Genomic DNA, 15,882 nt, shown 5'->3' on the forward strand with positions numbered 1-15,882 from the left:
TATAAATTTCTACTTGAGCATTTCAAGGGCACCAAGGCAATGACCAGGGTGCATGGAGGCAATCACCTTTTTTGCCTCTGTGAAGTGTCAGGCCGCAATTTGTCATGAAGTAAATGCAAAAGAATTCAGTAGTTTTTTGTGAATAGATTCCTGAGCAGAACTTCTGGGGACCACTTCCTTTCCTCCGTGCTCATGATCTTCGTTACGGAGACAGTGCTTTCGCCAAAGCTGCTCCTACCCTATGGAATAAGCTCCCAGTCTCACTTTGCCAAACAACATCTCTCAACAACTTTAAGAGGGAACTTAAAACACACTTGTTCATCTAGACTTTCATTGGGTTGCATTATGTTTTGTTTATTCTTCATTTTCTGTTGTATAATGTTTTCATTTTGTGTAGAGCCCTTGATCGGTTTTCTGGAAAAGTGCGCATGATAAATCCATATTATTATTATTATTATTATTATTATTATCACTTGTTTATGTTATTTGCATTTAATACCAGGCTGGTCTTGGCTCAAGACGTCAGTGATCGATAGTGGATAGTAGTATACTACGGTTGTAAATCGTTACAGCGCGCCCTCTTACAGAATGGTTGAACAAACTTGTCTGGTTCTCCGGTCAAGTTGGTTGAATCAAGCCGAAAGAGGGCACACTATAACAAGTTATAACCGAACGCAGTTCCACTACCCACTATCGATCACTGACATCTTGAGCCAAGACTAAACATCAGGCATGCAATGTTTTCAGGTGAGAGGCTGATTTCCTCACATTTGCTTTCTCAGCTGTGCCATCAAAAATTGAGAAACACACTGCTTTTTTTAAATGGATAAACTGCAGTTGCATGCCTGGTTTATTCAACATTGGATTTGGGTTTATTCAACATTGGATTTGGGTTTATTCAACATTGGATTTGGGTTTTATCTGGTGAAGGTTGAGGGAGGGGATTGGCTCCAGACACTGGGTGCAGGTGTCCTCGTAGTTTAATGATCAAGTCAGCTGTGAAAGATTGCATTTTGAAGGCTCCTCTCAAATCCTCAAATCCTTTTCCATTTTTTGTTTTAATGAAGTTTAGCAGGGGACCACCTGCAGACTTTGTGCAAACACTCTCACAATAATTGCCCTTTCATTTTTCACAAGTTTTTTACACCCTGGTATGACTCTCCCAGCTTAATCCAGTCCAAATTCCATCTGACAATTTAACCCTGTGACCTCGGAGGCAGATCTCACAGTCATGACCTCCAGTCATGACCTCCAGATTCCTAGCAATGAGACACCTACCAGTTGGATTCTGAAAAGAAATACACAGAATTTGACCTGGGCCCATTTTCGTAGAGTTGCTTAAGCAGAAAATATTGCTGAATGATTTTAAGCAGAAATGAGCAGGATATCAGTCACAAATTCATCATGTGACATGGTAATTTGGCTGGTAAACCATGCTTATTCTTTTGAGGTGAGCATAAATTTGTTGTGTTTGGAAATGTTGTTGTGCTTTAAAGGATTTTGGTACTTTTTGTAACACAAAACACAATGTCCACAGATTTACATTAAACTTACACCGTTTGAAGATAATGATAGTAGAAAGCGTACCTTAAAATCTAACTCGCTGAGGTGCTGTATGTAGTGTTTGAGAAATGATAAAACAATATCATGAAAATATGTTTTTACATGCTAAAATAATTTTCGTCTCATGATCACTGAGACAAAAATTATTTTCATGGCATTGTTTTACTCATTTCTCAAAAACTACACTTACAGCACCTCAGCAAGTAATATTTCCAGGGCAGCTTTCTACTATTACTGTCTTCAAACTGTGTAAGTTTAGTGTAAATCTGTAGACATTGTGTTTTTTGTTCTACAAAAAGTACATAGACCCTTTAAGCAGCTCTATGAAATTGGGCACTGTTATTGTTTTCTTAGCCTGATTTGATTGCATGGCTGGCGACAATTGTTCGAAGTGGTATTTTTATGAGAGATGTAGGGCACCACTGCTAAAATGTCTTCAAGTGGTTATTTCTTAAGGGGTATCAAAGCTAAGCCGAGGGTGACAGAGAATTTTCTGGAATTTGAACAAACCTTAAATAACTCATGACATCACTGCAGTGGGGGTGCCCCTATGTGGAGGTCAGAAATGAAGGTGCTCCTTGGTCCATTTATTAATAGTGTGTACATTGGCTGTACATAGTTAACTTCAAGTGGACTTTAAAGGCAGTGGACACTATTGGTAATTACCCAAAATAATTGTGAGCATAAAAACTTACTTGGTACTAAGTAATGGAGAGCTGTTGATAGATAAAACATTGGGAGAAACGGCTCCCTCTGAAGTAACATAGTTTATGAGAAAGAAGTTATTTTCCACGAATTTGATTTAGAGACCTCAGATTTAGTTTTTGAGGTCTCAAAATCAAGCATCTGAAAGCACAAAACTTTGTGTGACAAGGGTGTTTTTTCTTTCATTATTATCTCGCAACTTCGACAACCAATTGAGGTCAAGTTGTCAGAGGTTTGTTATTTTATGCGTGATTTTTGACAATTACCAATAGTGTCCAGTGTCTTTTATTCCTCATTTCATCATCGTACGCATGTAAGAATAAGATTGTGGTGGAATGACGTAAATTTATTGATTGATGTCCAGTTGACATCAAAACTGAATTAAAGCAGCTTATTTATAAAGCTCAATCAAAACAACATTAAATTTGGAGAGCAAGTTTGAGGCAAGGCCATTTTCATTTTGCACAGTGCACTTCTATTGGAAAATCTTAAAGTCTTAAGGCATCTTTTAAAGGGGCACCAAGTCTTAGACCAGGGCCCAATTTCATAGAGCTGCTAAGCACACAAATTTGCTTAGCATGAAATTTCTTACTTGATAAAAACAGGATTACCAACCAATTTTCCATTTGTTGCATATTGCTTGTTACTGTTTTTGAAGCTGTTGTTTGCTCATCCTTAAAATCACGTGGAAACTTTGTTGGTAATCCTGTTTTTATCAAGGAAGAAATTTCATGTTAAGCAAACTTTTGTGCTTAGCAGCTCTATGAAATTGGGCCCAGCATCATCAATGCTGTAACTTATATTGGTTCAAAGAGGTCAGCATGTAATATATCTGTCACTGTACAGTATCTGTGGATTGGAACAGAGTACTGTACAAAAATGTACATAATAATATGTCAAAGAGGTCAGCATGTATATCCATCACTGTACAGTATCTGTGGATTGGAACAGAGTACTGTACAAAAATGTACATAATAATATGTCATACTCAGCAGTTTTACCTTGCTTGATAGACATAGTAGAGGAGAGACTTATATTGAGTTTTGTAGCTGGTCACTGGACCCAGTAAACATCTGACCTTGCTTGCGGTCCCCCATGACTCCTAAATGGGGAACCTGTTTTGGTTGATCAAGTGAAGTTACACTTGATTCCATCTGATTGTACAGGGAATTGCCATGTATGTAATGTACAAGAATCATTACATAAACGTAGACCTTATCGCAAATATTCGGTACCCGTGCTGTATGCATTGAATGAGGTGCATGCTGGTCTAGCTAGCGCTCCTTGATCCCTAGCTTAGACCAGCATGCACTTCATTCAAAAGTCGGTGCTTGTGCTATCAGTATTTGCAAAGGTATATGTACATGTACATCAATCATGTCATGCAAAATCCTGATACACATAGTATACAAAAGGTATACATCAAAACCCTTTTTAGACTAACCAATTACATGGAAAACTGCATTTTAAGCTTTCCTAGCAACAACTACTTCATCAGAAGCATTGAAGAGGAAAAGCCATAAGTACATGTTCTAAGAAAAAGTTATGGTTGAATGAATCTAACGACACAAGATACAAAACATGTATCTATTCTTGGTAGTGGGACAGGAAACCAGGGTTCTATTAAGATTTATTATCCATGATCATTTACACAACAGTTCAAGGTTTTATAGGCAGTTTCCTCCTTTGTTTTCTTTGGGCATTTTCTGTGGTGCTAAACTCTGTACAACTTTGAGCTGTAATTCCAGGAACATTCTGCCACTTAGTAATACTTTGAAACACATTGTTTCACAAATGTTTCACAATGTTTCACAAATGCTACAGTAGTTAGCTACTGTGTTACTTACAAGAATAGTTCTTACATCTAGTTTTTGTCTTTCTACTATCATGGGTATACCAGATCAATAGGGGGGGGGGGGTGGGGTAGAATGAGACGGGGAATTCCCAGGTACTATTGCCTCCTTCCTCATAACTAATCAAACTTTTTGAGGCATTTTGACCAATGTATTCTCCTTTAATAAACCAAACTATGGAAACTTACCCCACCCCCATTTTTGTAAATTTAAGTTCATTACAATAAAAAAAAAGTAACACATCTAGCATGGTGTACAACGTATAAATCCAAAATGGTATTCTTTATCCCTGATTCAATTATTACATCAGGTAACACTAACATGCCTGAAATTACACACAAGCCATGGCATCTGTGGCATCTGTTGCCCCTGATTTTGGCTTTGGTGACCCTTCAAACGTGTCCCATAGACTGATCGATATTAGTGATCAAATTGATATGCCAAAATGAATATGGCTTAAATCAAAGATAAACCTTTTACAAATTTTTAAAATTTTTGTTTGCCTTAAAGGCAGTGGACACTATTGGTAATTACTCAAAATAATTATTTGCACAAAACCTTACTTGGTAACGAGTATTGGGGAGAGATTGATGGTATAAAACATTGTGAGAAGTGACTCCCTCTGAAGTGCCATAGTTTTCAAGAAATGAGTAATTTTCCACGAATTTGATTTCGAGACCTCAGATTTAGAATTTGAGGTCCCGAAATCAACCATCTAAATGCACACATCTTCGTGTGACAAGGGTGTTTTTTTCTTTCATTAATATCTCGCAACTTCGAAGACCAATTGAGTTTAAATTTTCACAGGTTGGTTATTTTATGCATATGTTGAGATACACAATGTGAGAAGACTGGTCTTTGTCAATTACCAATTGTGTCCACTGTCTTTAACTACATATTTTTTGTTTCTTCATATTGGAAACATTTTGTAAAATATTGCAGATTTCTGATCATATTTGCTGCACACAAGGGAGTTATTTCCCATGTCAATTCTGCTTCTAGTAAGGCCAAGTAAAAAAAGAAAAAATGTTTAGCGTCCCCACCCGCTTCCTTTTTAGAGGCCGCCTCCTTTTTTATTTTATTTTTTATTTTTTTAATAATGAAAAAGGTTATTTTAAACGATCTCAGCTAAAACAATTTGAGAGTCTTGTCTGAATGTCTTGCAGCCCTGATACTTCGGCTTTTAAGGGGCACGGCAGTTTTGCCTTGACTTTTTGTAAAAATTAAGGGCACCAAGGCAATTTTCAAAAATTCGGAAGAGCATCACGGCAATCATTAAAAAAGTTGCGAAGGGCACGACGGCAGTTTAAAAAAAAACCTCCGAGTTGCCTGTAAAAAATAGTTCTTCCAATTTTTCCATTTTCTAACTGTTACCCAATGAAAAAAGAAAGCATTCATCTAACTCAACAAAATAAATAACAACTACTTACAATACACAATAAATAATTTTTGTTCATACGTAATCCTACTATTGGTCATGCACGTTGTGTAGTTTTTCGTAGAGACGCTAAAATTCCAACGTAACTGCTCCATTTTGACACGATGTTGACAGAATAAATGCATGAGGTGCGCGACGACTATGCTGTACATGATGGTACATCACATGTACCAAGCATGGGGAAAACCACTATCCCAGCATGCACAGACACGTCGAGTCTTCGTCTCAAGGCGTTTAGCGTTGGTTCGCGTAATTTTACCACTAGAGGGCGTTTAATCTCACGCTATCGCTTTGTTTCGAAACGCCCTCTAGCGTTCGATGTTTCGAGTATTTTTTTTGTCGCACGCAAAGAACAACGACTAACGGGCCTGAAATCTGCTGTTGTGCCTTATGTGCGTGAAATTGGGGTCTATTTCTTTGCGTAAAAATTTACACAGACATCGGTACTTTTTGGCTTATTTTCGAACTTGGGCAACGTTGAATATAATTTTTTTTCGGGAGGAAGGGCATGACGGCAATGATGAGAAAAGGGCACGGCAATCATTGCCGTGAAAAGTTGGGTTTTTGAAGGGCATTGCGGCAATCGGAAGGGGCAACGACGGCAATTGCCGTCGTTGCCGTCGTGAAGTATCAGGGCTGGTCTTGACCAAAATGTTTCATGTATGTATTGTGTGTTTGAGCAGTAGAAAAAAACATATTTGACATTATAAAAAAAATGGTGGCCATCCTGAAATAAAAAATAAAATGCCCCTCCTCCTTCCTTTTTTTTGAGAAACCCGGACGCTAAACATGTTTCTTTTTTTACTCGGCCTAATGATTTCAGAAGAACGTTTGTATGCATCCTTCTGAAGAGTCATTTGCATAACTAACATGTGTGACCATCCCACTCTCCCCAACAAGCCTGACTCTGATCAGCCTGTTTGATGAGTCAGGTCCTTGAATATAGACCGCAAGGACCTGTTTATGTCGGGACAGTCCGGAGATGTGTTAACAATTCCAATGAATTTCCAACATTGCTGCATTAGCCCAGATAAAAATAAAAACATGCTTGGAGCGTCCCCACCCGCTTCCTTTTTAGAGGCCGCCAACTTTTGTAATTTTTGTTAAATAATATATATAATATGAAATGGCAATAACAAAATTTAAAAATTGCGAAAAAGTTAAGGGTTTTTTGTATGAAAAAAAGAAAGAAAGATGTATTTTAAAGGCAGTGGACACTATTGGTAATTACTCAAAATATTTATTAGCATAAATCCTTTCTTGGTGACGAGTAATGGGGAGAGGTTGATGGTATAAAACATTGTGAGAAACGGCTCACTCTGAAGTGCCATAGTTTTCGAGAAAGAAGTAATTTTCCACGAATTTGATTTCGAGACCTCAGGTTTAGAACTTGAGGTCTCGAAATCAACCATCTAAACGCAAACAACTTCGTGTGACAAGGGTGTTTTTTTCTTTCATTATTATCTCGCAAGTTCGATGACCAATTGAGCTCAAATTTTCACAGGTTTGTTATTGTATGCATATGTTGAGATACACCAACTATGAGGGCTAGTCTTTGACAATTACCAATAGTGTCCACTGCCTTTAACGAAAGAAAATAAGTTTGGAAAATAGCCAAGCCATTGGTATTAAAGTATGTGTGGGGCGGCCATTTAAACAAACAAAAAAATGAGAAAAAAGGCCCTCCTTAGTTTTCAAAAATTGAGGACGCTAAACAATTTTTTTCTGCGCCTTTGAAACCCTAATGGAGATGAACAGCCAGGCTTTCTCAGAAAATAATTATTTAATGTGTGTCAAAATACATTGCCGTGCGATATATTAAATGCACAGGTCACATCCATTGACACAGTTTTCAGTTTTCAACGCTTGCTTGCTAACAAAACCCCCTGTAAATAGATGGTGATAAATCACACAATTTGCATATGATTTTGAGGGCATATGATGTGCCAGGTACAGCCAGTCTAGACCTGTTACTCGATCAACTCCCCCCTTTGTTCTTAATGGAATGAGCTGACGACTCCCTGCACCTTGGCCAGTGACAGTTCACCCTCATAGAGGGGAGTAATTTAATTACCGTGGACAAACCCCCTATGTTATGTTATAGATTTGTCCTTGTTGAGGTCACCCACCTGTGAATGGTGTATGGGAATCACACTTGTGTCTTGTTTTATGGTTTTTCTAAAAGTTCTATCAGTGTTGTGTCAATGGGGATATGATGTAAACCAAATGGCAGGATTCAGGGTTTTTATACACAATTAAAAACCCTCTTACTGTCTGACATTTCAAAGTCATCCACTAGGCTTTTGAATGATAGATACACGAAATAAAATATGCTTACATGCAGTGTATGATGTGGAAAGTGTATTCTTTCAGTACACACTCAACCCTCCTACTATCTGACCATTCAATGTCATCCACTGTGGTTTCGAATGATTTATACAAACTATGCTAACCTGCAGTATACATGTACATGTAGGCCTATATTTTAGAGAATGCATCTACTCAGCACACAGTCAACCCTCCTACTGTCTGACCATTCAAAGCCATGGTGTTGAATTATAAACAAACTAATGCTGACCAGCAGTATAATATTGTGAAGAATGCATCTACACAATACACAGTCAACCCTCCTACTGTGGGACCATTCAATGCCATCCACTGTTGTTTTGATTTCAGTATACACATGGTATTAAGCCTATTTTTGCATACATATTAAGTACACATTCAACCCTGCTTGACCAATCAGTGTCATCCACAAACTTGCTTGGAACAGGTTGATTGGCTGATTTCCAATTGGCCGCTTTCTGATTGGCCGAAACACTCTCGATCAGTGTGAATATTTATGATGTAATGCTTTTCACAGCGCTGCCATCCCGCAGAATCCATAACCTTAATCCCACGGATGTGGTATCTGCCGCTTTTGTCCATAGTATTCTATACTTTATCATTAGGGGATGAACGAACAATGTGTTGGCATGGGTGAGAAGCTGAAGGGGAAATTCCCCTGGTGAGCAATCACCGTGTGGTCGGGAAATGATGGGTGAACTAAAAACAACATTTGTATTATTTCTATGCACGTGTATTTGATGTCAACTATGAACAAATCGGAAACATAATTGAGGCACCAGATTTTAGAGATCGTAATATCCAATCTTGGATATATAGAACCAAGTAGAAACCATGAATTCATTGAATTGAAACCAGTGAAAGCACACAAAACTGTATGGTGTTCTGTTTTTATGGAATATGGATGTTAATTCAGTTATTTTATCTTGGAGGTTTGTATCTTTGTCCTGCTAATTTCCTCCCTGCAATAACACTTTTTTCCGCATTCGATTGAGTATTTCTTATCTAGTTCTAAAAGGTACTTTCAGTTTTCACAAATCTTCAAGATATTTTTCAAATCTGCAATATTTCGCCAGTCAAAATGCTCATCTAGTGTTTAAAATGGTAATATAAAAGTGCCATATCTCTTTAAATATCTCTGGTGTGATGTCAGATGTTTATTGGATTATTTCAATTTGATTCCAGGGGGGGGGGGGGTATTTGTTTTGATATCAAGAAGAATTCAGAACCTGTTTTTATTTCCCGCTAACTCGCGAGGGTGATCTAGTTTCAGTTTTGTGGTCACAACTCAATACTTCCACCACAGTTCTGCCGAATTATGTACGGAGATAAAGTTGCATCTAAAATCATTTGGTCCACACGTATATCATGGCTTTGTGGTTTGGAATGATTTGTTGAATGACTTGTGAAATGGCACTGATGTTCAGAAGGTATTTAACTCGAGGCCAATTCGGTTTGGAAACTGTCCCAAATCAATCACAATTCTCACGATTTCGGTAACTCAACACCAAGCCTGGAATTATGTGCAGACCACGGAGGCCATGTTGCCCCATGTCTTAGCCTTGGTGGCCCTTCAACAAAATTCCCACCGACTTTAAGATTTTCTAATGGATTTCCCCTCTCCAAAACAAAAACAGGCCTTGCCCTTTCAAAGATGACATTCAATGCCTGCAACACCAGTCCTGATTCTTCACGGAGGCAACAGAGTTGGCTTGGTGCCCTGGTCAATGCCTTGGTGCCCTTAAAACTGCTCCACTAGACATTTACTATTTCCTCAGAGGGAGCCCTTTACCATGGAAAATGCCTTGGTGCCCTTGCCCTTTCAAAAACAGGCCTGCAACACCCTTCAATTTTTTTCAGTATCTTTAATTTAACATTTTCTGTACCTTGAACTATAATTTTGTTCCTTCTCTTTTCTTTGGCAGGTCCTACATATATTCAACTGGTTTCTAGCTCTCCTGTACCCCCACCCCTGCACACCGTGCAGACGGGGCATGGACCCGTATCCATGCCAACTGTTGATAACGTAGCCTTGGTCACAGCACCAATGCAAGTCCAGGGTATGGCCATACAGCCATCAGTCCAAGACACAGTCGTCAACGACATGCAACAACAGCAGCAGCAGCAGCAGCAGCAGCAGCAGCAGCAGCAGCAGTCACAGCAAGGCATGTACACCACAGGTCCCCCTGTGCTGTCACCTCAAATGTACCCCACGTTATATTCCCCCAACGGGGGAGGGGGTAGGGCCGGCATGGGGGGTGTTGGGTACCCCCACATGATGGGCTATCCAAACCCTATCATTCACCCTCATGTTCAGCAGCACGTGGCGAACTCCGTACCCACACACACGGCCGTACCGCCGAATCCTGTTCCACATCATGTTCATATTCGATACAATCCTGCGCCCCCTCATGGTCAACACAACTCACAGCAACAACAACAACAACAACAACAACATCAGTGTAATATGCCCGATCATTCACATATCCAAGGTAAGGGGACTCCTGGACCATTGGTTTGGTTATCATTGCATGTCATGCATGTTGGTGGTGTCATGTGATTGTACGAGACGAGACAAGACCAAGACAAAAAAACAGTTCATGACCTATAGAGTCCAAGACAGAACACGAGGTGATGAGACATTGACAAAGACGGTTTCAAAGCCTACTCATCGTCAGTTTATGTCAACCATAATTTACAAAGATAACTGCAGAAGGGACAATGTTGTGACTCAAGCTAGGGTTAAAGGCAGTGGACACTTATGGTAATTACTCAAAATAATCATGATCGTGATTACAAGTAATGGGAGAGGTTGATAGTATAAAATACTGTGAGAAACAGCTCCCTCTGAAGTTACGTAGTTTTCGAGAAAGTAGTAATTTTCCACGAATTTGATTTCGAGACCTCAGATTTAGAATTTGAGGTCTCGAAATCAAGCATCTGAAAGCACACAACTTTGTGTGACCATGGTGCGACAAGGGTGTCTTTTTCCCCCATTAACATCTGGCAACTTCGACGACCGATTGAGCTCAAATTTTCACAGGTTTGTTATTTAAAGCATGTTGAGATACACCAACTGTGAAGACCAGTCTTTGACAATTACCAATAGTGTCTAGTGTCTTTAAAGCTGATGTCCAGGCTATGGCTAGGACTCTATGTCTGGCTTAAGGCCCAATCACACAGGCCCCGATAACGAGAACGAAAATGACAACGTTAAAAATGCACGCCCTCTATTGGTTGAATATTCGTGGGCGTATTCTGCGTTGAGCAATTCAACCAATGGAATGCGTTCTCTTTGCGTCATTATCGTTATCGTTTTCGTTATCGTTGCAGTGTGACTTGGTTTTATGTGCCCATGAATGAGCTTCTGTGATTTGCGTCTATGTGTCTTTGTGCCTATGGACTTAATGTTCTCATGCGCCTATGTTCATACTGTGTGCGTATGCGTCTTTATGCTTATAGGCCTAAATGTGCTGTGTGCCTAATAATAATAATAATAAATAATAATAATGAAAACTTATAAAGCGCACAAATCCACAGAAGTGCTCATGGCGCTAAAATACAAACAATAGCATTAATTAATATACAATAACAACAACACAAATTAAAATGTAAACCTAAGTTGAGAGAAATCTAGAACATGTGGTATAGAATACAATAATACAAATGCAATATTTAAGAAAAAACATCCTAAAAGGTAACAAAAATAACAATAATTAAACCATTGAATCAAATGCCTGTTTGAAGAGATGTGTTTTCAGTTGTTTTTTAAATTGGGTCAAAGAAACGGATGATTTCACTAGTGCAGGCAGTTTGTTCCATAGACGAGGGGCAGCATGTAAAAAAAGATCGGTCTCCCCATGAATGTTTGGAAATGGGCTCAATAAGGAGGCTAGAATTATAATACCGGAGTTTTCGAGGAGGATTGTATGAGCTGAGAAGATCATCAATATATGCAGGGGCATTACTGGTGAGCGATTTATACACGAAAAGCAAAAGTTTATACTTAATCCTACTGCTTACTGGTAACCAGTGTAATTCTTTTAAAACCGGCGTTATATGGCAGGACTTTTTAGTTTAAAAGGTAATAACACGAGCAGCATAGTTTTGAATACGTTGAAGACGTTCAATTTGAGTACAAGGAAGGCCATATAGAAGTGAATTGCACATATCCAGTCTAGAAACTACAACAGAGTGGCCTATGCACCTTTGTGCTTACATGTATGTGCTATGCGCCTTTGTGCTGATGTGCCTTCGGGCTTATGTGCCTATGGTGCTTGTGTGCTTATGTGCCTACATACGCGCCTATACTTTAAATACAATGTGAACTCTTCATATTTTTCTTGAATGCACAAGTTTGATTTCATAAACATATTGCACTAACGAGGGTTGCTCATTCACAATATACAGTATGTAGGTCCTCTTGTCATCCATTAATCATAAATATTAATCAATCTGGCTCCAGGTTAATTGAGTTGCTTCAGTACAAAATTAACTAAGCACATAACAATTGTGTTTACCAGAAATAGGTTACCAGCTAAAATACATACTGTATCACACATACAATTTTGGACTGGTTTCCTGCTCAGTTTTGCTTAGCAGGAAAACTTTAAGTAGAATGTTTGCTGAAGCAGCTCAATGCTACATGTATTGTAGACAGTGAGGGACTCGTTTTATAAAGTTGCTTAAACAGAAAAATTGTGCTCGAACCTTTCTGCTAAACAAAAAAAAGAATGATACCAGTCACAGATGGTACATTCGACATGGTATTTTGGCTGGTAACATCATTCTGGTAAGCATAAATTGGGTTGTGCTTAACTACTTTTAATGCTTTAAGCAACTCTGTCAATTTGGGGCCATGTGCCCAATTTCATAAAGCATGTAAGCACAGACACCTGCTCAACACATAAAAGTCTTGCTTAGCAGAAGCAGGTTACCACCCCAATTTTGTTAAGTTTGCATTGTTGTAGCTGGTGCCCGAGTCATTTTTTTGCTTAGTAAACAAATTTGTCCAGCAATGATTTTCTGCTTAACAGCTTTATGAAACTGGGCCTTGGTCTGGAATAAATATGCAAAGGTCCCTGAGGTCCTGTCTTTGCCCCCGGCCCCCCCGAAAACCTACAAAAAAACAAACAAGAAAGAATGGACAAAATAAATGTTTTTTTTTTTTTTTTTTCCACTCCAGATCCCCAGCAGAGACAAACAATGAGATCCCGGTCAAGAGATGACCGGACGGATAAACAGAGAGAAAAACTCCAGAAGAAACTACGGGAGCGGCAAAAGGAGAACTGCAACTTCATCCCGAGCCCTCAGACCTCGCCCCGCGGGGGAGGAGGGGGAGGTGGAGGTGGAGGAGGGGGTGTGCATGTGAGCGGAGGATATAATCCTTCTGTCTTGAAGATGGAGAATGGTGCTAATGGGAGGCCGGGTAACGGGAGGAAGAAGAGGCATAGTGGAGGCGGCAACCAGAGAATCGATGAGAATGAAGGTGAGTCAATCTTTAGTTTTCACTTTCCCCTTTGTTCTTCTTCAATTTTTGCAGGTGGGAAATCGGGGTGATTATTGTATAATAGTATTAATAGCGTCTAAAAGGTGTTGACCTACATGTAGTTCGCAATAAATATCATCCCAAGGGTGAAATATCATGCCTGGCCAAAATTTTTCTAAAGACATTTTTATTGTTGAAATCCCCCGTTTAAATTTTAAGGGAAGCATTCTACCATCATTATCTTTAAAGGCAGTGGACACTATTGGTAATTGTCAAAGACCAGTCGTCTCACTTGGTGTATCTAACCTTATGCACAAAATAACAAACCTGTGAAAGTTTGAGCTCAATTGGTTGTCAAAGTTGCGAGATATGAATGAAATAACTTAATAATAATAGTACTGTACAGTATTTAGAAATGTTTGGGGTGTTATAAAACAAATATTGACTGCTTTTACTCGTGCAATGGTTAAAAACTATGACTCCCTCGGTGATCCCCGTAGCGTTCTATTTTCCCTCGGCTTCCCCTCGGGAAAATAGAACGCTCCGGGGATCACCTCGGGAGTCATAGTTTTAACCATAGCACTCGAAGCAGTCAATATTTGTATACTATCAACCTCTCCCCAATACTCATAATCAAAAAAGGTTTTATGATAATAATTATTATGAGTAATCACCAATAGTGTCCACTGCCTTTAAACCATGTAAGTGTAATGTAAATCAGGCCTGGAATTTGGCAAGGCCGTTTTCATTTTGTAAAAGGCGCTTTAAGTCAATGGGGCACTTTTGAAGGGGCACCAAGGCAAAGACCAGCTGGGCAAGGAAGGCCATAAATTCCAGGCCTGGTAAATCTCCGTCCGTTTGTGTTTTGTATCTTACAAAAAGTACCCAAACCCTTTAAAGACCCTGGACACTATTGGTAATTGTCAAAGACCAGTCTTCTCACTTGGTGTATCTCAACATATGCCTAAAATAACAAACCTGTGGAAATTTGAGCTCTATTGGTCGTTGAAGTTGCGAGATAGTAATGCAAGAAAAAAACACCTTGTCTCACGAAGTTGTGTGTTTTCAGATGCTTGATTTAGAGACCTCAAATTCTAAATCTGAGGTCTCAAAATCAAACTTGCAGAAAATTACTTCTTTCACGAAAACTATGTTACTTCAGAGGGATCCGTTTCTCACAATGTTTTATACTATCAACCTCTCCCCATTACTTGTTACCAAGTAAGGTTTTATGCTCATAATTATTTTGAGTAATTACCAATAGTGTCCACTGCCTTTCAAGCACAATAAGGTCTGAATATTGTCTCACTTCATACTCAATCTACCGCTCATGAACCCAGTCAAACCAGCACATCTGATGGTCGGTAATGCATCACACGTACTCAGACTACTGTACTTGACAATTTCAACCTGTCTTCAGACTAATTCGCCATCCCCCCCTTTTTTCGGAAACGGATTAACATTCCTGCCAGTTTTGATCTCAACTCATGCCTGCTCCCGACATAAAACTGAAACATGATCGGTGGGCACTGAATTCAGTAAAGGTGCTTTCACATCGGGTGTTTTCGCTACCAGCTGATGCCCCTATGTATGCAGCATTGGTACTTTTCCCAAACATTCACACACAAATCAATTCAGGGGGACCAGTTACCTTGACCACCTGTATACAAAGGTCAGGCGTGTGTCGCCAGCGGTGGTGTCAATTTCATACCGATACCGTATTGATGTAATGAGTGAATAATTCAATCCCAAAACTCAGCTGTACATGTTCTGTATGTAGTCTGACAGTCAACAGTCCAAACCACTAATTTCACAATCTCTTGACACAAATATTCAGGAACATTGCTAATGTTAACATAAATTGCAATTTGAAGTAATGAACAATCGTTGGTTTACAAGGTTCTCCCCAGGTTTTTTCCCTAAACTGTAGGGATTCTGTACATGTTCCCACATTTAGGGGTATTTGGCAGAAGTGCGTTGAATTGAAACATTGTCTTTGAAATGTTTTGTATTTGGTTTTATCTTAGTTTTAAAAGCCCAACTTTGCAATGTGGAGCATTCTATGGTTTTCTCTTGAAAAGTTGTGTGAATTTTTTTGTGAAAATAAATAAATAAAAAATAACCACCTCTAAGACAAATGCTTGCGTAGTAGTTAAAATTTGTGAGAAATCGTCTGGAAGTCTGCACTTAGTGACCCAATATGCTAGCTCGTGCATTGGGAGAACCCTGGTGTACAGGGCCCAATTTCAGGGCCCAACAATAATTTGCTAAGCATGAAATTTCTTCCTTGATAAAAACAAGATTACCATCAAAATTTCCACGTGCTTTTCAGGATAAGTAAACAACAGCTAAATACCAGTAACAAGCAATTTTTTATGCAACAATGGAAATTTGGTTGGTAATCCTGTTTTTATCAAGGAGAAATTTCATGCTTAGGAAATTTTTGTGCTTAGCAGCGCTATGAAATTTGCCCCAGGTTGCAGTGACAA

The 15,882-nt window shown here is 39.1% G+C and overlaps 1 protein-coding gene across 3 annotated transcripts in view; it reads left to right on the top strand.

Annotated features, from left to right (window-relative positions):
* The window catches only part of LOC117299002 (fibronectin type-III domain-containing protein 3A-like), an 87,210-nt gene that overhangs the window by 22,607 nt on the left and 48,721 nt on the right, over nt 1-15,882 (top strand). For all 3 annotated transcript variants that reach the window (XM_033782407.1, XM_033782406.1, XM_033782408.1), the window contains exons 3-4: nt 9,831-10,397; nt 13,091-13,393. In XM_033782407.1, the coding sequence (XP_033638298.1) occupies nt 9,831-10,397; nt 13,091-13,393 (870 nt within the window). The remainder of the gene's footprint in view (nt 1-9,830; nt 10,398-13,090; nt 13,394-15,882) is intronic.

Source organism: Asterias rubens, chromosome 13 (assembly GCF_902459465.1).
Source record: "Asterias rubens chromosome 13, eAstRub1.3, whole genome shotgun sequence".
Taxonomy (NCBI): Eukaryota; Metazoa; Echinodermata; class Asteroidea; order Forcipulatida; family Asteriidae; genus Asterias; species Asterias rubens.